At 46.4% G+C, this 22,244-nt stretch overlaps 1 protein-coding gene across 5 annotated transcripts in view; it reads right to left on the bottom strand.

Annotated features, from left to right (window-relative positions):
* Positions 1 to 22,244, bottom strand: part of ADGRB3 (adhesion G protein-coupled receptor B3) — a 1,235,185-nt gene that overhangs the window by 606,410 nt on the left and 606,531 nt on the right. For all 5 annotated transcript variants that reach the window (XM_068281444.1, XM_068281441.1, XM_068281445.1 and 2 more), the window contains one exon: positions 431 to 499. In XM_068281444.1, coding sequence (XP_068137545.1) covers positions 431 to 499 — 69 coding nt within the window. The remainder of the gene's footprint in view (positions 1 to 430; positions 500 to 22,244) is intronic.

Here is a 22,244-nt window from a genome sequence, read left to right as displayed (position 1 = left end):
CAGGAGCCTGTTAGAGGCTGCACAGGACAGATCCGTTCCTGTGCAGCCTCCGATCTCCGGGGCAGGGAGGGAGAAGAGGGAGAGGGGGAATCCTGCAGTGGAGGGGGCTTTGAGGTGCCCCCCCCGCCACCCACACGCAGGCAGGAGCAATCAGACCCCCCCCCAGCACATCATCCCCCTAGTGGGGAAAAATGGGGGGCGATCTGGTCGCTCTGCCTGTTATTTGATCTGTGTTGGGGGCTGTGGAGCCCACCCAGCACAGATCTTAGAAATCAGCGCTGGTCCTTAAGGGGGGGGGGGCAAAGGCTGAGTCCTGAAGTGGTTAAAAGAAGATACGTTTGATTTGTTTGCTTTTAGTCTGTTCAGTTTTATGTTTAACTTTTTCAATGCTGTCAGACTACATTAATCTTCAACAGTAAATGTGCCTTACCTGTTGGGCATCTTCCCACTTTTCCTTATTTTCTTCATCCAGGAGGTTACTTACTATTTGAAAGAAGTTCTAGAAAAAAAGAAAAACACACATATTGTTTTGCAAGATAGTTATAATAAATAACCTATATAAGATGCACTTTAAAGCACACCAGTGACACCTAATGATGAAATGTGAGCAAAAGGACACAATAAGAAAAGTCCCCCAACATGATCATTGTATGATAAACCAATGAACATTTTCAGAACTGTAAGCACTTGTACAATGTAAATCTAATAGAGTTTTGGAACCTCCTGAACTTTCTGATTGATCAGTAAAGCCACCAGGCACAGGGAGAACCAAAAGTGAGGTTACAATATAAAAACAGCAAAGGCAATCTCAAATTTTGCAGTGAAAGTCAAAGTATGCTTTCTTAACTATTGGCAAACTATCAGTTTGGCAACTACACAATTTTTACTTTTAATGCATGTTTGTTTGATGTAAATACAAGTATGATAATGTTGCTACAAAACAGGCAATAAATATATAATGAAAACATTTAAGATTTTCACCCTACACAAAGTAGAAGCTTAATAACCTGCTGAATTATTCTAAATGCCTTCTGTTTTAGGAAGGCAAATTTATATTTAGGACAGCCTAGTAACATTTTCTTTGAAGCACAATAAGTTGTTGTCATTCCATTTTGAACACCTTTCTTTCCTCATCCCTATATTGACTTCTCTTATATTTCAGATATAAATATAGTGTTAGATATTGTTTCATCCTTCACCTCCTAAGAAGGATTTTTAAAAACTGCTATCAGTTAACCATGCGGTATATCCCGTAAGTATTCAAGTACTGACTGCTTGTGTTTGACTAGAATTTATTGTAAATATGATAATTATTTAATCTTATTATCTAGCATCTGGATGCATTATAGACAGAATAAAAATCCACCCTCTAACCACAAGAGGTTAGAAGACTCATCATCAAACAGTGACCACTGTTGGTTGGAATGAGCAGGAGCTTATCCATTAAAACTTTTGCAGAGCATAAAGTAGAATGGTTTTGTACATAAGAGGTACATTATACTGAGCTTTAAAGCGTGTACTCAGTTAATTTTTTTTCATTATACTCTTTTCTAATATTGCAGGTATATCCTATACAGTAAAAACCCTGTGTCCCTGCATCCTCTCCTGTCCCTGTGTCGGTGCTTTTTTGTCAACGTGCATGTGCAGCACGCAGGCGGACGTTGCACACTACAGGAGGATGGGGACAGGGGGGGAGGGGTTACTGCACGTGCGGTAACTGCGCCTGAGGCGGTAGTGACAGGGGCGGGAGGAGAGATGGGTTGTAAGGGGTGTAGCGGCAGAGGCCTAGCACCTGTTATTGTAACGGGCCTAAGGTCTAGTTTGTTAATAAAAATATTATGAAGTTATGTTTTGTTTTCTGCTTTATGTAAAGATAATGGCTTAGAGTATCTGATCTTCACAATGAATATTGTAAGCTCTATTGTCTCTAAATCTAATTAGCATAATACAAAACTGTGCATATTATCACAGATTGTTTTGGCAAAATTATAATTTAAGAAGTGAGTACTGCTCACATGTTATCCAATAGAAACTGTGAATAATTTTTATTGTCTGAAGTGGAACACAGTTAAATATATAGGATGAAGCAATGCTGACATTTGCCCGTGGTGGGACTATAACCAGATTGAAGGATAAATGCATCATTTAGCAACTAATATAAGGTAACCTGAAGCTCACTGACATAGAAAAGTAATTCTGTGGGTTGCTTTCATAATGCTGTGACAATGTTTTAACACATGTAGGTTGCAAGATGTGAAGAGAATTATTCAACTCTATATCACAATAGAAGATAATCCTTTTAAAGGAGCATTTTTTGTGTGCATTTATTTTACAGGACCCTTGATGCTTGTATTCTCATTTCTGTTACATATGAAATACTAAATATTTCAGAAAACCTCAAAGCATCTGTTGCAACTGACTAAGATGTTTTTTTTAAAGTCTCAAAGCATCTGTTAATAGAGAATCAACATTCTGTAACACTCACAAGAGTACGTGCAGATCAACATTACATATAATGTCTGACAACGCTGAAGTCAAATCACTACTGTATTTTGTGTATGTTGCTATGTATATTTTATGTATCTTATGTCATTATGTTTTTTTTTTCCTAAGGCAGAAAGTTTGTTATAAATGTATTTTGCTTAATAGAGTATTTTTCTGCTTTGCCCTTGAAAAAGATACTTTCATGGCTGTAGAATAAAATACTATATGATAAGGTTTGTATGTGTGTTATCCTACACTCAGCTATGGTAATTTTACAAAAACAAGTATATGTTCTGTAATTGTTTATTGTGAGTTAAAATTAGCTTAAAAGAAACCGAAGGTGTAAGGGATTGCGGAGATGCCGCCGCATTAGAGAGTGGTATGGCGGCTATCTCCGCGTCTCAGTCAGCGGTTTCCGTCGAGCGGATACATGATGGAATTATGCCTGGGATTGTGGGGAATGAGGAGGAAGCCACTGCAGCGCCGAGTGGCATGGCGGCTGTCTCCGCGTCTCAGCCAGCGGCTTTTGCTGCATGGTCGCATGTGGGAACTTTGCCTGCTCCATCAGTCGCACATAGACTGAAGTCTACGCGCGCGCGCACAGACAGGATCTTTATGCAAGCAGAAGGGGAGTCAGCTGATCAGCTGGTCAGCTGTTTCCAGAACTGATCCTGATTGGCTGAGTGACTGGGGCAGTGCTTAGGAGCGCTCCCAGTATATATAGAACAGGCCTGTCAGTTGTTCCTTGTCTGCTGTTGCATATGCTACGTGTTAGCACTCAGACCCATAGTCAGAGACGAAAGTGTGCCTAGAACCAGCAGGAGCTGGGGATCCACACTTAGACAGATTCTGTTGATAGCTTAAAGTACTAATTGAATTGTATTATTTGTTATGACCCTCTGCTAGCCTTGACTACTCTTCTGTCTTGTGATTCTGTGCCTTTGCCTATCTGATCCAGTTGCCGACTTGGCTATCCCTCACTCTGATTCTGTCTTCCGCCTTTGTACCGTATCTGTCCGTGAGTTGCCGAACCTGCTAGTCTGACTCTTCTGCCCTCACCAGGGAGCTAGTCCTGGTGAGGGGCTCTCAGTTTAGTAATCACCTGCTCCTCAGGTTGATAGCTGCAGTATAGTCTGAATCACCTGCTTCTCAGGTTGATAGCTGCAGTATAGTCTGAATCACCTGCTCCTCAGGTTGATAGCTGCAGTATAGTCTGAATCACCTGCTCCTCAGGTTGATAGCTGCTGTATAGCCTGAATCACCTGCTCCTCAGGTTGATAGCTGCAGTATAGTCTGAATCACCTGCTCCTCAGGTTGATAGCTGCAGTACAGTCTTAATCACCTGCTCCTCAGGTGACTAGCTATCATTATATGCTGTCTGCATCTTCTACCCCTCAGGGCATCACCTGTTGCAGTATAGTCTGAATCACTCGCTCCTCGAGTGATCTCGCTACATTGTCTTACTGTGCATCACCCGCTCCTCGGGTGAACTTATCATTACTCCTCCGACTCTCCAGCTTGCTGGAATACTAATTACTGTGTTGATTAGAGATACCCCCTTCACCAGCTCCTCTGGATAGTGGGTATCTCCATCTATATTTACTGTTGCACCAAACACCATCTTACATCTTTGTATCCTGTGTGTCTTGCTATACTTGTATTATTGGTGATTCTGCAGATCACCATATAATCAGGTATAACATCTGTATTATTGGTGATACTGCAGATCACCAATAATCAGAAAATCTGTTCTGGCTGACACCGATCGTTACAGAAGATTAGAAAGATATGAAGGCTAACATGTTTATTTCCTTTTAAATAATGCAGATTACCTGGCTGTCCTGCTTATCCTCTGTGTTTAATACTTTAGACTATAAACCCTGACCAAGCATTCAGATCAGATGTCTATGACAAATTTCAGGTGAGTGATTTAGACCCTACTGACCAGGAAGTTCAGCTGGGCTACTAGGCAACTGGTATTGTTTAAAAGGAAATCAATATGGCAGCCACCATAGGTCTCTCACCTTTGGTTCCTTTTAAACGAAAGAATGATTTAGGCAAACAAGATTCCCAAATAAGTAGTAATAGGTATCCATATAAGATCCCCAGATAGTAGTGATGCTCAAATACCCCTTTTTAAAATTCGAGTTTGGTCGAATTCGAATAGTAAATTATTCGAGGTCAGTCGAATATTCGAGTCGAATAATTTTTACTATTCGATTTGACCTCGGACTTCGAGCTCACTATTCGAGTCGGTATTCGAGCTAACTATTCGAGCTGACTATTCGAATTGGCCTTAAATAGCTTCCAACACTTGTTTTGAGGGTGAATGATGCAAGAAACCTCTTTTTTTCCAAGTAACAACAGCAAGTGATTATGTGGGGATGTTCCTTTAAAAAAAAATGTGGAAAGAGAAGTTGTGTCCTTAATTTTGTTCAGTAGTGTTACTGTATATACTTGTTCTTCTTCTTCTCTATCTTTCTTCTTCTTCTTCTCGATCTTCTTCTTCTATATCTTCTTCTTCTTCTTCTATATTGTCTTCTTCTTCTTCTTCTTCTTCTTCTTCTTCTTCTTCTTCTTCTTCTTCTTCTTCTTCTTCTTCTTCTTCTTCTTCTTCTTCTTCTTCTTCTTCTTCTTCTTCTTCATCATCATCATCTTCTTCTTCTTCTTCTTCTTCTTCTTCTTCTTCTTCTTCTTCTTCTTCTTCTTCTTCTTCTTCTTCTTCTTCTTCTTCTTCTTCTTCTTCTTCATCTTCTTCATCTTCTTCATCATCTTCTTCATCTTCTTCTTCTTCTTCTTCTTCTTCTTCATCTTCTTCTTCATCTTCTTCTTCATCTTCTTCTTCTTCCTCTTCTTCATCTTCTTCTTCTTTTTCATCTTCTTCTTCATCATCTTCTTCATCTTCTTCTTCATCTTCTTCTTCTTCTTCATCTTCATCTTCTCCTTCCTTTTCAATATCGTCTTCTTCTTCTTCACGTATTTCTCTTTTCAATTTTTTTTTTTAAGAAATGCAGCTATTTTTGAGCGTAACAAATAGCTGGTGGGCGCACGCATGTTGGAAGCGCCATTGTATGTGCTCCCTGGCAGTGGAAACACAAAGACAGCAGGAGGTAAATTCAGCAGCAGGAGGAGGAGGATGAGTGTGTGGCAGCAGGCAGTCAATGAGGCAGGCAGCTCGCCGTGACATAATAGCCCTGGTACCTAGCGGTGATACCAGGGCTGTAAATAAACACAACAGGAGGTCCCAGACAGCGGTCGTGCAGCCCACATTGTGTCCAATACACAACTGGGACAACACAGTTTTCAACCCGGGCACCTCAGAAAAATTAAACCTTTTTTTTTTTTTTAATGGTTTGTTTGGTTTTGGTTTTGCAACCAATATAGCTATTGTTTGACGTAATAGCTGGTGGCAGAGTGGCAGCAGAAGGTAATTCTGTGTACCCTGGCAGTGGGAAACACAGACAGACAGCAGCAGCAGGAGGAGGAATGGAGGAGTAGGCGAGCAGCTATTGTTTGACGTAATAGCTGGTGGCAGAGTGGCAGCAGAAGGTAAATCATCTGTGTACCCTGGCAGTGGGAAACACAGACAGACAGCAGCAGCAGGAGGAGGAATGGAGGAGTAGGCGAGCAGCTATTGTTTGACGTAATAGCTGGTGGCAGAGTGGCAGCAGAAGGTAAATCATCTGTGTACCCTGGCAGTGGGAAACACAGACAGACAGCAGCAGCAGCAGCAGGAGGAGGTATGGAGGAGCAGTGTGAGTGTGGCAGCAGGTAGGCAGCGTGACATAATAGCCCTGGTACCTAGCGGTGATACCAGGGCTGTAAATAAACACAACAGGAGGTCCCAGACAGCGGTCGTGCAGCCCACATTGTGTCCAATACACAACTGGGACAACACAGTTTTCAACCCGGGCACCTCAGAAAAATTAAACCTTTTTTTTTTTTTTTAATGGTTTGTTTGGTTTTGGTTTTGCAACCAATATAGCTATTGTTTGACGTAATAGCTGGTGGCAGAGTGGCAGCAGAAGTTAATTCTGTGTACCCTGGCAGTGGGAAACACAGACAGACAGCAGCAGCAGGAGGAGGAATGGAGGAGTAGGCGAGCAGCTATTGTTTGACGTAATAGCTGGTGGCAGAGTGGCAGCAGAAGGTAAATCATCTGTGTACCCTGGCAGTGGGAAACACAGACAGACAGCAGCAGCAGCAGCAGGAGGAGGTATGGAGGAGCAGTGTGAGTGTGGCAGCAGGTAGGCAGCGTGACATAATAGCCCTGGTACCTAGCGGTGATACCAGGGCTGTAAATAAACACAACAGGAGGTCCCAGACAGCGGTCGTGCAGCCCACATTGTGTCCAATACACAACTGGGACAACACAGTTTTCAACCCGGGCACCTCAGAAAAATTAAACCTTTTTTTTTTTTTTTAATGGTTTGTTTGGTTTTGGTTTTGCAACCAATATAGCTATTGTTTGACGTAATAGCTGGTGGCAGAGTGGCAGCAGAAGGTAATTCTGTGTACCCTGGCAGTGGGAAACACAGACAGACAGCAGCAGCAGGAGGAGGAATGGAGGAGTAGGCGAGCAGCTATTGTTTGACGTAATAGCTGGTGGCAGAGTGGCAGCAGAAGGTAAATCATCTGTGTACCCTGGCAGTGGGAAACACAGACAGACAGCAGCAGCAGGAGGAGGAATGGAGGAGTAGGCGAGCAGCTATTGTTTGACGTAATAGCTGGTGGCAGAGTGGCAGCAGAAGGTAAATCATCTGTGTACCCTGGCAGTGGGAAACACAGACAGACAGCAGCAGCAGCAGCAGGAGGAGGTATGGAGGAGCAGTGTGAGTGTGGCAGCAGGTAGGCAGCGTGACATAATAGCCCTGGTACCTAGCGGTGATACCAGGGCTGTAAATAAACACAACAGGAGGTCCCAGACAGCGGTCGTGCAGCCCACATTGTGTCCAATACACAACTGGGACAACACAGTTTTCAACCCGGGCACCTCAGAAAAATTAAACCTTTTTTTTTTTTTTTAATGGTTTGTTTGGTTTTGGTTTTGCAACCAATATAGCTATTGTTTGACGTAATAGCTGGTGGCAGAGTGGCAGCAGAAGAAGGTAATTCTGTGTACGCTGGCAGTGGGAAACACAGACAGACAGCAGAAGGGCAGTACACAGCAGCCCACTGTAGGTGTAAAATGTGTGGCTGCAGGCGACGTAATAGTCAAAGTGAACCAGGCTGGCTTAGTGAGCAGAGGCCAGGAGGTGGTAAAGGGTGGTAAGGCACATTAACGATGGTTCCGGCAGCCAGTTCATGTCCCCCTCTCGCCGACAACAGGGGCCAGGAACTCGCCTTCCACCCACGCCTGGTTCATCTTGAGAAACGTCAGTCTGTCCACAGACTTGTGAGACAGACGTGAGCGTTTCTCGGTGACCACGCCACCAGCTGCACTGAAGCAGCGCTCGGACAGCACGCTGGAAGGGGGGCAGGACAGCACTTCCAGGGCGTACTGCGCCAGCTCGCTCCAGATCTCCATGCGCTTGACCCAATACTCCATGGGATCAACAGGGGCATCGCTGTCAAGCCCGCTGTACGACCCCATGTAGTCAGCCACCATGCGGGTCAGGCGCTGGCTGTGACCGGAGGAGGATGCTGCTGCATGCATCTCCTCTCTAGTCACTGCTGCCGGAGCCTCTACAGTCCTGTAGAGCTCGTGTCTGAGAGACAGCAGGTCTGTGGGGCGCTTGCTGCTGCTGGATGCAGGCACCTGCTGCTGCCTCTGTGCTGGCTGCTGGACAGTGGGGGTGGAAGGCTGGGGGAAGGCTTCCTCCAAGCGCTCAACAAGGGCCTGCTGCAAGCTCCTTATTTGTTGCGCTGGGTCTCCTCCTGCAGGCGGCAGGAACTGGCTCAACTTCCCCTTGAGGCGTGGGTCCAACATCATGCTGATCCAGATGTCCTCCCTCTGCTTCATCTGGATCACCCTGGGGTCCCTGCGCAGGCACGTCAGCATGTGCGCTGCCATTGGGAAGAGGCGGGCCACGTCTGCTGGCACATCGACGTCAGTGCTGTCCTCATCCTCCTCCTCTGCCGCCTCATCCTCTCTCCACCCCCGCACCAACTCAGCTGCGCTGTGCTGATCCCCCTCATCAGCAGCCAGGTCAGGGACCTCCACCAAGTCCTCCTCCTCCTCCCCCTCAGAGGTGGACTGCGCAGCTGGTTGCCGCTCCTGCTGGTCCAAGGCTGCCGCTCCCTGTTCCAGCAAAGCATCGAGGGCCCTGTTCAGCAGAGAAACCAGGGGCACCCACTCGCAGACCATAGCATGGTCCCTGCTCACCATGTTTGTGGCCTGCAGGAAGGGAGCCAGCACTAAGCACACCTGCTGCATGTGCCTCCAGTCATCATCGGGGACGATGGACGGGAAGTTGCTGGTCTTGTCCCTTCTCAGAGCTGCGGAAACAGTGGCCAGGGCAAGGTACTGTTTGACAGCGCGCCTCTGTTCAACCAGACGCTCCAACATCGCCAGGGTGGAGTTCCAGCGAGTCGGAACGTCAAGGATCAGCCGATGGCGTGGCAGATCCAGCTCCTTTTGCACGTCTTCCAGGCTCGCACAGGCTGCAGCCGAGCGCCGGAAGTGACGCACAACATTCCTTGCCGTTTCCAGCAGTTCGCCCATCCCCTGGTAGGTGCGCAGGAACTTCTGCACCACCAGGTTCAGCACGTGGGCAAGACAGGGGATGTGGGTCAGGTTTCCCCTGTCTATTGCGGCAACCAGATTGGCCCCATTGTCGGCCACCACCTCTCCGACTCTGAGGCCTCTGGGGGTCAGCCAAATCCTCTCCTGCTCCTGGAGTTTGGCCAACACATGGGTTGCCGTCAGCTTGGTCTTCCCAAGGCTGACCAAGTGCAGCAGCGCTTGGCAGTGGCGGGCCTTCACGCTGCTGCTGAGGCGGGGGGTTTGGCCAGGTGTGCCGGAGGATGGCAGAGGATCGGAGGAACCTGCTGCAGTTCCCCTGAGCCTGCGGGGTGGCACCACCCACTGTGTTGCTGCTGCTGCTGTGCCCGCTGCTGCTCTCCCATCCTCACCCCCTTCCACCAAGCTGACCCAGTGGACAGTGAAGGACAGGTAGCGGCCTGTCCCGAAGCGGCTGCTCCAGGAGTCCATGGTGACGTGGACCCTTTCACCAACCGCGTGCTCCAGCCCTCGCTCCACATTGGCCATCACAAAGCGGTGCAGTGCAGGAATGGCCTTGCGGGCAAAGAAGTGTCTGCTGGGGAGCTGCCAGTCTGGGGCTGCGCAAGCAAGCAGCGCACGAATGTCGCTCCCCTCCTGCACGAGCGTGTACGGCAGGAGTTGGGAGCACATGGCCCGTGCCAGCAAGCCGTTCAGCTGCCGCACGCGACGGCTGCTGGGAGGCAGAGCCCTAACCACCCCCTGGAAGGACTCGCTCAAAAGGCTCTGGCGTGGCCTTTTGCTGACACGGGAATCAGCAGACACAGCAGAGGAGGCCACTGAGGACTGGCTGCCAGAACAGGCCTCAGTGTCGGCGGCAGGAGTTGCAGAGGGGGGAGGAGCAGTGCGTTTCCGCACTCCTGCTGGTGCTGCTGGAGGAGCAGGAGGGCGGGTGGCTGCTGTTGCTGCTGCTGGTGCTGAAGGCTGTGCAGTGATGGGTGTGGTGCCACTGCCAGCAGCAGATGCCTTCAGCCTCTGGAACTCCTCATGCTGGTGGAAATGTTTAGCCGCAAGGTGGTTGATGAGCGAGCTGGTGCTGAACTTTAAGGGGTCTGCACCTCTGCTCAACTTCCGCTGACAGTGGTTGCAAGTGGCGTACTTGCTGTACACAGTGGGCATGGTGAAAAACCGCCAGATTGGTGACAGAAACTTCCCCCTACGGCATGGAAGCGCTGCTGCCTGTCTCCCTGTGGTGGTTGGGGGGGGGGGCTTGGGTGCGGCTGGGGGTGGTACTGGCTGATGCTGCTGCTGCTGCTGCTGAGCCTGAGACACCAGCAGGCTGTGGGACGCTGCCAATGCTTGCAATGATGCGCCTCCTTGCAAGGCCCACAAGCGCATCCTCCTCCTCCTCCTCAGAGCTGCTGAGGACGACATCCCCTGGAGGTGGTGGCACCCAGTCTCTGTATGTCACCGGGTCATCATCATCCTCCCCCTCCTGAAACATGTCCTGCTGGGATGAGGACCCCCCAAACTCCTCTCCTGATGCATGGATGGGCTGCTTGACTGTCGCCACAGTCTTGCTGTCCAATCCCTCATCCCCCAAAGTGCCCATCAGCATCTCCTCCTCAAGATCGCCAACAACAGCAGACAATTTACTCATGATGCCTGGGGTCAAAAGACTGCTGAATGACAGGTCGGCGAGTGACGGTTAACTGGCCTCCTCCCCAGACCCTGCTGGGCGGCTGCTGCGAACAGGGGTGGTGGTGGTGGTGAGGGTGGAGGCCTCGGATGCAGAGCTGATGGCGGGCTGCTCATCCTCCGTCATGAGTTGCACCACAGTGTCTGCATCCTTTTCCTCAATGGGACGTTTCCGACCCGGCTGGAGGAAAATGGGAGCAGGTGCTACACGCTGCTGCTGCTGTGTTTCTGCAGCGTGAGTTGCAGATGCTCCTGCTGGGCGGCGCCCAAGGCGTCCACGGCCAGTGGCTATGGGAGGAATGTTAGCCACTGACGCTGCTGCTGCTGCTGCGGAACTGTGCATGGTGGCGCGCCCGCGGCCGCGGCTTGCCACAATGCTGCTCCCTCTCCTCCTGATTCCCTTGCTGCCCTTCCCCTTGCCCAAACCGCGCTGGCTGCCACTTCCAGACATCTTAAATGTTTTGGGCGTATAGACAAAAGTTTTGTAAAAGGGCGGGTGAAAAGTGGGGTACTTTAATGGAGTGGGTTGGTTGGTGAGGTGACTGAGTGAGTGTCCCCTAGTACAGTAAGTAAGTAGTAACAGTCAGGAAGTACAACTAGCAGTTACAATAATCAGTAGTAATCACAAGTAAATTTAGTGTGTGTACACTCAGACAGTGAGTGCACGCACGCAGGAGCTAGTAGCCTATGAACACAGTGACTGAGTGTCCTAGACTCCTAGTACAGTAAGAGTAAGTAGTAACAGTAAGTAGAACTAACTAATTACAATAATCAATCAGCGATCAGAAGGAAATGGAGTGTGGGTGGTGTGTGTACACTCAGACAGTGAGTGACCGCACGCAGGAGCTAGTAGCCTATGAACACAGTGACTGAGTGTCCTAGACTCCTAGTACAGTAAGAGTAAGTAGTAACAGTAAGTAGAACTAACTAATTACAATAATCAATCAGCGATCAGAAGGAAATGGAGTGTGGGTGTGTGTACACTCAGACAGTGAGTGACCGCACGCAGGAGCTAGTAGCCTATGAACACAGTGACTGAGTGTCCTAGACTCCTAGTACAGTAAGAGTAAGTAGTAACAGTAAGTAGAACTAACTAATTACAATAATCAATCAGCGATCAGAAGGAAATGGAGTGTGGGTGGTGTGTGTACACTCAGACAGTGAGTGACCGCACGCAGGAGCTAGTAGCCTATGAACACAGTGACTGAGTGTCCTAGACTCCTAGTACAGTAAGAGTAAGTAGTAACAGTAAGTAGAACTAACTAATTACAATAATCAATCAGCGATCAGAAGGAAATGGAGTGTGGGTGGTGTGTGTACACTCAGACAGTGAGTGACCGCACGCAGGAGCTAGTAGCCTATGAACACAGTGACTGAGTGTCCTAGACTCCTAGTACAGTAAGAGTAAGTAGTAACAGTAAGTAGAACTAACTAATTACAATAATCAATCAGGGATCAGAAGGAAATGGAGTGTGGGTGTGTGTACACTCAGACAGTGAGTGCACGCACGCAGGAGCTAGTAGCCTATGAACACAGTGACTGAGTGTCCTAGACTCCTAGTACAGTAAGAGTAAGTAGTAACAGTAAGTAGAACTAACTAATTACAATAATCAATCAGCGATCAGAAGGAAATGGAGTGTGGGTGTGTGTACACTCAGACAGTGAGTGCACGCACGCAGGAGCTAGTAGCCTATGAACACAGTGACTGAGTGTCCTAGACTCCTAGTACAGTAAGAGTAAGTAGTAACAGTAAGTGTACAACTAACTAATTACGATAATCAATCAGCGATCAGAAGGAAATAGAGTGTGGGTGGTGTGTGTACACTCAGACAGTGAGTGACCGCACGCAGGAGCTAGTAGCCTATGGACAGTGACTGAGTGTCCTAGACTCCTAGTACAGTAAGAGTAAGTAGTAACAGTAAGTAGAACTAACTAATTACAATAATCAATCAGCGATCAGAAGGAAATGGAGTGTGGGTGGTGTGTGTACACTCAGACAGTGAGTGACCGCACGCAGGAGCTAGTAGCCTATGGACAGTGACTGAGTGTCCTAGACTCCTAGTACAGTAAGAGTAAGTAGTAACAGTAAGTAGAACTAACTAATTACAATAATCAATCAGCGATCAGAAGGAAATGGGGTGTGGGTGTGTGTACACTCAGACAGTGAGTGCACGCACGCAGGAGCTAGTAGCCTATGGACAGTGACTGAGTGTCCTAGACTCCTAGTACAGTAAGAGTAAGTAGTAACAGTAAGTAGAACTAACTAATTACGATAATCAATCAGCGATCAGAAGGAAATAGAGTGTGTGTTGTGTGTGTACACTCAGACAGTGAGTGCAGTGCGCACACGCAGGAGCTAGTAGCCTATATGAACAGTGACAGTGAGTGTCCCTACGGGTACAGTAAGAGTAAGTAGTAAGTAAGTACAACTAACTAACAATAATCTATCAGTAATCAGAAGGAAATAGAGTGTGTGTACACACAGACAGTGAGTGAGTGCACACACGCAGGAGCTAGCTAGTAGCCTATAAACAGTGACAGTCAGTGAGTGTCCTACTCCTAGTACAGTATAACTACAATACTATTAGTAAAGGACAGCAGAAATACTGGTATAGATGAGAGAAATAAACAGAGGACAGCTGCCCACAGAGGCAAGGCCCCCCTGAGGCCTAAACCTGTAAGCTTGCAGCAGCTGCCTGTCTCTAATGTAACACACAAGCTACTAACTAAAATACAATGTCTATCTAACTAACAACAATATAGGTGTATATGGCAGGTGTAGGTGAGCAAAAACGCTAGGTAAATGATCACAATAGAGCACTTGCTAAGCCAAAGCACAAAGGAGCAACTCTCTCTCTGTACAAGTCTCAGGCAAGCATGGAGAAACGGAACATGGCGGCCGCTATTTATAGGGTAGGGGCTGGCCAGGGTCCCCCTCTGTGATTGGCTGCCGTCAGAGGGCCTGGGAGCCCTCTGATTGGCTCTAAGGACATCAATCTGGGCTATGACGCTATTCGAGCTCGGTACCGAGCTCGAATAGCGCCGAGTTGCTCGAATAGCTCGAATAGTGAATGGGCTATTCGAGTGTACTCGGATAGCCCATTCGAATAGCTCCAGCTATTCGGAGCTCGAATACCGAGCTCGAATAGCTGAAAAAGAGCTCGAATATTCGAGCTACTCGAATATTCGAGCTCTGCTGAGCACCACTGCCAGATAGTATTATTTGGTAGCCATGTTATCCAGATAGTAGCATCCAGATAGTAGTATTGGGTTGCCATGTGAGGTCCCATATTGTAGGGCGAGCAGCAGTGAACCATGTCTCCTCCTTGCCCTACTACAGTGCTTTTCCTCTAGTCAATCAGCCCACTGTGTTGTATCACAGCTTCCCATGGCCTTCAGATATGTACAAAGGGAGCAATGGAGAGAGAGACCAAAGGAGGAATAAGAAGGATAGGTGAGTTACTTGACTCTCCACCATGCGTTGCTTAACAATATGCATTCCCCAACTTAGCCCTTTCTGGAGCATAGGCCTGTTTGCAATTTTAACCCCCGGGACCACTGCTTCTATGGTCCTATTTCTAGTTATGAGGTGTGTTGTGGTGACAACATGTTACTATCCTCATCTCAACGTGCCTACAAGGAAGATATTCAAGAGAAGAGGTCTGCAAAAATATGCAAATCTACATTCGCCTAGGGAGGTAATTAAATTGAGCAAATTGATCAACAGCATTTTTCCCCACTGTTTTTTCTCTTCCTGGGGTAGTAGACATGTACAGTATATGTGAGCTGAAGATTTTGCTTTATGTAGCCAAAATGGACTTAAATTACAGTAAAAATGTACTGTAGTTGCTGCAGTCTCGATAATATATCTCATAGGAAAGGATGTACTAAACTTACTCCCAAATCTCTGTCGATAATGCAGAGACTAGCAAGAGCCAATCCTTTAAACAGGTACAAAAATTCTTACACTGGCAAATTGTAATCCTAATAGGACCCAGAGGCATGTAGTGTGCACAATGACATGCCTCTGGGTCATTGTATCGCCGCTACAACCCCCCCCCCCCCCCCCCTCTGCGCGCGCTCTGATGTCCCCCTTTAAATGATTGCCAGACTAGTGACAATCTGCTTGCTATTGAAGGAAGCTAACATAGGCGGAGAGTGGTGGGGGGAGCATGTCATGGAAGCGGCGGTGAGGAGGAGGCTGATTGACAGCCTCACATAAACAAAGCAGGCTAGCGACAAACAGATCGTTGCTAGCCAGGCAATCTTTTAAGGGGGGACAGCAGAGCTCAGGGGGCAGCGGCGATACAATGACCCGAGGCGCCCGAGACTGGAGCTGTGAGCAATTAGGCACTCCAATTGACCTGATGAAGCGGTTGCTACCGCGAAACGTGTTGTCTTAAAAGTGCAAATAAATGTGATCCTTTGTATCTTACGATCTCCTGAATTAAGTTAGGACCACTCAGGGGAGGACTGGGACCATTTGGCCTGGGGGGAAAACACAACCTAGAGGCCCTTTCACAGCAGCGCCAGCCCAAATCCATATAGCTTTGTGAGCAATGTTTATAGTGTAAAATAGCATTACAGGCAATTACAAAGATTACCCACCTAGTGACCCAAGCTCTGGGTAAAAAGAAAAAATATATGTTGATAGCAGTAATCAAAAGGCGAACTTTAGATATTTTTTGCCTAACTCGGGTGATAAAATTGGCTACTTGGCTAGTTTGCTGGCATGCGTTAATCTTTACTTGCTAGCATGCTGCTCCTGTGTGGACAGATCACAGACAAATCATTCCAGCCCCCAGCCTGTGTCTCACAACTCTGCAAGCAAGGGGAAGGGGAAGAGGCAGGAGGGAGAGAAACATGGTGCATGAAATTCCTTAGTAGCTAAGCATTGCTGGAGACTAAACTCTAGTTTAGTGGCTAATTTAATAGAAAAACAGTAATCTTTCAGCTTGTAAGTCTTCTTCAGACTCTATTCCTGTTGACTTATAATATTAGAACATACAGTCAGAAGGAGGTAGAGAGATTTATTTTGCAAATATAAGCATGATCCAGATACATTAATTTCAAGGGATCTTGCAAGGGTTGTAAGGTATTTATGGCAAATAGATAAGACCTTTGGTTTACTTAACACCTACATAGATTCAGGCTAACATGGAGAGTTTTTTTTTTAAACAGACCCGATCCTGTTCACTGTACCCTGCTGGAGCCTGGAAAACTGTTAACTGTATGTTACTGAGCAATGGGGGGGCACTCAGGGGGGCAGTGATTCCCAGGGGGGAGGGGCAGTATCCTAGCGTGCCCCAGTGTATCGCCGCCCATGCTGTTAGGATAGATGTGGAGTGACATTGAAGGGCTGACATAGTGAGATAGTACAATAGTTTAGCATTCATAACCCATTCTGGAGATCAGCGAAGTGTGTAGCTAGTGTAGGTGAGACAAGATGAAGAGAATTAGAATGAAGGGAGGAAGGGTAGTAGAGGGTCAGAACTGGTGCCATGAAATTGAAAGGATTGATATGAGTCAGGCAGAGGCGTAGTGGATAATACTATTGTAATAGGGCGTCCTAGCTTTGAATCTTGACCAGGACAAAATCTCTTCCCACAAGTCTCAGCTAGACACTTCATATTACTGTGACATCTCAAAAATATACTAGTAAGTTAGTTGGTTTCCCCCAAAACAAGCCTATAGCAAAAACAGGCAATGACTATGGAGGGATTAGACTCAGGGCCGGATTTACCATAAGGCACTGTAGGCACATGCCTACAGGAGTCTGATGATGGAAAGGCAGCTCACTCCCCTCCCCCTAGTGCCTCCCTCCCTTTCTCCCCATGTAGAGTCGTGAGCAGAGTAAGGGCACCACTAACTACTTAATACTGAGGGTACCACTGGCTACCTAAATGCTATGGGGCACGTGTAGCTACCTATGACAGGTAAGGGAGAGGTGACAGCTGGGCCAGCCAGCACACTTGCAGAGCAGTTTGGTGGGTGTTTGCAGGTTCGTGAAGGAGGAAGCCTAGGATGCCAGGACATCTGTATCTATTGGCTCATGTGAGGTAAATCCAGGCCTGATTAGATTGTGAGCTCCTCTGAGGACAGTCAGCGACATGACTATGTACTCTGTAATGTGCTGCAGAAGGTGTCAGTGCTATATAAATACATAATAATAATATGGTAGGACATTAGAGTATGACTATGGTAGGATTAGATTGTGAGCTCCTCTGAGGACAGTCAGGGACATGACTATGTACTCTGTAATGTGCTGCAGGAGATGTCAGTGCTATATAAATACATAATAATAATATGGTAGGACATTACACTATGACTATGGTAGGATTCGAGTGTGAGCTCCTCTGAGGACAGTCAGTGACATGACTATGTACTCTGTAATGTGCTGCAGAAGATGTCAGTGCTATATACATACATAATAATAATAATATGGTAGGACATTAGGCTATGACTATGGTAGGATTAGATTGTGAGCTCCTCTTTGGAGAGTCAGTGACATGACTGTGTACTCTGTAATGTGCTGCAGAAGATGTCAGTGCTATATAAATACATAATAATAATATGGTAGGACATTACACTATGACTGTGGTAGGATTAGAGTGTGAGCTCCTCTGAGGACAGTCAGTGACATGACTATGTACTCTGTAATGTGCTGCAGAAGATGTCAGTGCTATATAAATACATAATAATAATATGGTAGGACATTACACTATGACTATGGTAGGATTAGACTGTGAGCTCCTCTGAGGACAGTCCGTGACATGACTATGTTCTCTGTAATGTGCTGCAGGAGATGTCAGTGCTATATAAATACATAATAATAATATGGTAGGACATTAGACTATGACTATGGTAGGATTAGATTGTGAGCTCCTCTGAGGACAGTCAGTGACATGACTATGTACTCTGTAATGTGCTGCAGAAGATGTCAGTGCTATATAAATACATAATAATAATATGGTAGGACATTACACTATGACTATGGTAGGATTAGACTGTGAGCTCCTCTGAGGACAGTCAGTGACATGACTATGTACTCTGTATAGTGCTGCAGAAGATGTCAAGGCTACATAAATACATAATAATAATATGGTAGGACATTAGACAATGACTATGGTAGGATTAGAGTGTGAACTGCTCTGAGGACAGTCAGTGACATGACTATGTACTCTGTAATGTGCTGCAGGAGATGTCAGTGCTATATAAATACATAATAATAATATGGTAGGACATTAGACTATGACTATGGTAGGATTAGACTGTGAGCTCCTCTGAGGACAGTCAGTGACATGACTATGTACTCTGTAAAGTCCTGCAAAAGATGACAGTGCCATTATATATAAATACATAATAATAATATGGTACTACATTAGACTATGACTATGGCAGGATTAGATTGTGAGCTCCTCTGAGGACAGTCAGTGACATGATTATGCACTCTGTAAAAGTGCTGCAGAAGATGCCAGAGCTATATTAATACATAATAATAATAATATGGCAGGACATTAGATTATGACTATGGTAAGATTAGAGTGTGAGCTCCTCTGAGGACAGTCAAGTGACATTATTGTGTACTCTGTAATGTAATGCAGCAGCAGAAGATGTGAGTGAGTGAGTGAGTGAGTGAGTACGTGAGTGAGTGAGTACGTGAGTGAGTACGTGAGTGAGTGAGTACGTGAGTGAGTACGTGAGTGAGTACGTGAGTACGTGAGTGAGTACGTGAGTGAGTACGTGAGTGAGTACGTGAGTGAGTACGTGAGTGAGTACGTGAGTGCGTGAGTGAGTACGTGAGTACGTGAGTGAGTACGTGAGTACGTGAGTGAGTACGTGAGTGAGTACGTGAGTGAGTACGTGAGTGAGTACGTGAGTGAGTACGTGAGTGAGTACGTCAGTATGTGAGTGAGTACGTGAGTGAGTGAGTGAGTACGTGAGTACGTGAGTGAGTACGTGAGTACGTGAGTGAGTACGTGAGTACGTGAGTGAGTACGTGAGTACGTGAGTGAGTACGTGAGTGAGTACGTGAGTACGTGAGTGAGTGAGTGAGTACGTGAGTGAGTACGTGAGTGAGTGAGTGAGTACGTGAGTACGTGAGTGAGTGAGTACGTGAGTGAGTACGTGAGTGAGTACGTGAGTACGTGAGTGAGTACGTGAGTACGTGAGTGAGTACGTGAGTACGTGAGTGAGTACGTGAGTGAGTACGTGAGTACGTGAGTGAGTACATGAGTACGTGTTGTCAATTATTGCTAATTAGCCCCAATTAATCCATTAGTCCCACTATATCTCAAGCAGTAAGACAGCAGCAAGGCACAGAGGCGCTAAGCTGGCTGAAGCTGCTCACAGGTAAGATCTTTACTCTGGTTCACTCTACATAGCACTCTCACTATAGAGGTCTGACAATTATCTTACCTTCTTACTGCACATCAGCGTTAGGCTGTTTTTATTTACCTACAATCATTTTTATTTTTTATGAATATTGATGTTTGTTCTACACTATACCCACCATTATAAACCATGGTCACTAATTAATATTATAATTAACAGTGTGATTTTTCATCACTATACTCCACTGATCTTTTATTGTATATATACATCTGTCAATATTGATGCTGTGGTAGTTTTTTTGTTACTTATATGCTGAAAGAGATCCTATTAGGATTGTGCGTAGATATACATGTATATTGATTTATAAGCAATAAGCTTACTACCTTTATAGGGTCCCATTAGAATGAAATACTCAGCGGCTTTGTTTCTTCTGTCTACAGTTTGTTTTGATTGCTCCTTTTATAGCCTGATGAAGTGGGTTGAACCCACGAAACGCGTTGCAAAATATTGGAGTTTGTAGATTAAACGTTATTCTGTCGAAAACTCGATTTTTTCCTGTGTCTGCATTGGGGAGGTAAGTCCACCTATTACCTCCCTGTTTTTAAACTTTTTACCTGTTTTTACACTTTTGGCGCCTCTGTTACACTGCTGACTATACGTGAGTGAGTACGTGAGTACGTGAGTGAGTATGTGAGTACGTGAGTGAGTACGTGAGTACGTGAGTGAGTACGTGAGTGAGTATGTGAGTACGTGAGTACGTGAGTGAGTACGTGAGTGAGTGAGTGAGTACGTGAGTGAGTACGTGAGTGAGTACGTGAGTGAGTACATGAGTGAGTACGTGAGTGAGTGAGTACGTGAGTGAGTGAGTACGTGAGTGAGTGAGTACGTGAGTGAGTGAGTACGTGAGTGAGTATGTGAGTGAGTGAGTGCGTGAGTGAGTGAGTACGTGAGTGAGTACGTGAGTACGTGAGTGAGTACGTGAGTACGTGAGTGAGTACGTGAGTGAGTACGTGAGTGAGTACGTGAGTACGTGAGTGAGTACCTGAGTACGTGAGTGAGTACGTGAGTGAGTACGTGAGTGAGTACGTGAGTGAGTGAGTGAGTACGTGAGTGAGTACGTGAGTGAGTGAGTGAGTGAGTACGTGAGTGAGTGAGTACGTGAGTGAGTACGTGAGTGAGTACGTGAGTGAGTGAGTGAGTGAGTACGTGAGTGAGTACGTGAGTGCGTGAGTGAGTACGTGAGTGAGTGAGTACGTGAGTGAGTGAGTGAGTGAGTGAGTACGTGAGTGAGTGAGTACGTGAGTGAGTGAGTGAGTACGTGAGTGAGTGAGTGAGTACGTGAATGAATAATACAAAGTTTGTGGGAGAGAGAGGGACAGATGTATGAAAATGAGAAAAGATGGAGAGAGGCGAGGAAGAGAAATAGAGAACATAAGAAAGATGGGGAAGGAAAGATTTAAGGTAGAGACACAAGACATAAAAAGCATTGGGAGAAACGGCAGAGAGATCTCACCAGTACTGCTGGCTTTCTATGTCCCGTTTGGCAGGGACAGGAATTTTGGAGAGAGGAGATAGCAGGGGAGGAGGGGGACCTGGAAGAGACACACTGGCAAAACAAAAAGAGATCATAAAGTTCGCAGGTGCTTATCTAAATTGTCCCCAGATCAAAGCACACAAAGGAAGCACTGCGCAGTTCTGTCTTTACCTTCTAGTGTCCCGGAGGAGCTCCCAGCTGCAGGGCAGTTCCAGCTCTCTACACATCTTGTTACAGAATCACTCCGAGGCTGGGTGAGAGTCCACAGGCTGGTGCACAGCAGGCTGTACCTGACCATTTGAAATGGCCGCTGTGTAATGCACCCGGGAAGACAGGGGACCAAATCTAGTGCAGGAAGTAGAATGGAGCCCTGCGCTGCCTGCACGTGATTGCTGGCTTTTCCGCTGATTGTCTTGGATTGTGTCAGGCTGCTCCCAACCAACCAGATGCTTTACTGATGGGGACAACGGGGCCCTTAGAGAGAGGGAATGAGGGAGGAAGGAAGGAAGTCGGGCCTCCCTCCTCTTCGTCTGGCGGCCCAAAATACAAGGACAGGAGACGGCCCGGGGGGAAAATGCCCTCCATCCCCCCAGGCCAGTCCGCCACTGGGACCACTCTCATCGTATTAATTTTAGTATACATGACTAATAGGGATTGTCTATACTAAGAGCTACTGTGGGCACACTTCCATCTATCAGAATCAATGACCCAGAGGCATGTCGTTGTGCACACGTCATGCCTCTGGGTCCTATTAGGATTACATTATGACACCTCGGGTTCTCTTTAATGTACAGTATAACAAGAACAAGGCATACTACAGACCCAAATTTTAAAATGTACTGAGACACTAAATGTTACAGGTCAAAAATCCTTTATTTGATGTGCATACCACCATAATCCAGCATCTTTTACAGCTACAAACAGGAGGTAGCTAATGTTATTAATATTTAATAGCAGTCCCTCTGTATCTCCGTCTTTCCCTCCATTGTGCTGTTGTGGTCCCTCTTTACAAGCTCTGACCCACCCAGGTCACAGATATGACATATGCTCTGTTTTGGCCACACATGTCCTTGATTGCGCTCCTGCATGGCTGTGCATGACAGCCGTGGCCAGGAGCATTTTGTGTATGCACAGTTAAGGAAGAATTGTAACCATGTATGCACATCACAGTTCCCAAAAGTACGAAATGCATAGTCAAACAATTAAAATGTGTATTATTTATAAATAGAGAAGGGCATGTTATAGGTATGTAGGGGACGAAATTTACTGTACATGATTATGTCTATACACAACATGTTTTTATTCATTCTTTGTTGGCTCCAGTGCTGCTCGTAATGGAAAAATCTACGCTTACGGATCATTACGCGTAATTTTACGCTATTACACATTACGCAATTACGGTTACGGCGTAGGAAATTATCTACGGTACATCACCGTAATTACGCGTAAACTTACGCAATTACGCGTAAGGATACCGTAATGAAGGGGCTTACACTACGATGTTACGCGTAGTGCCGTAATACCCATTAATGC

Source organism: Hyperolius riggenbachi, chromosome 4, assembly GCF_040937935.1.
Source record: "Hyperolius riggenbachi isolate aHypRig1 chromosome 4, aHypRig1.pri, whole genome shotgun sequence".
NCBI classification, from domain to species: Eukaryota; Metazoa; Chordata; class Amphibia; order Anura; family Hyperoliidae; genus Hyperolius; species Hyperolius riggenbachi.
Note: the sequence above shows the minus strand (reverse complement) of the source record. Positions and strands in the feature narration are given on the sequence as shown.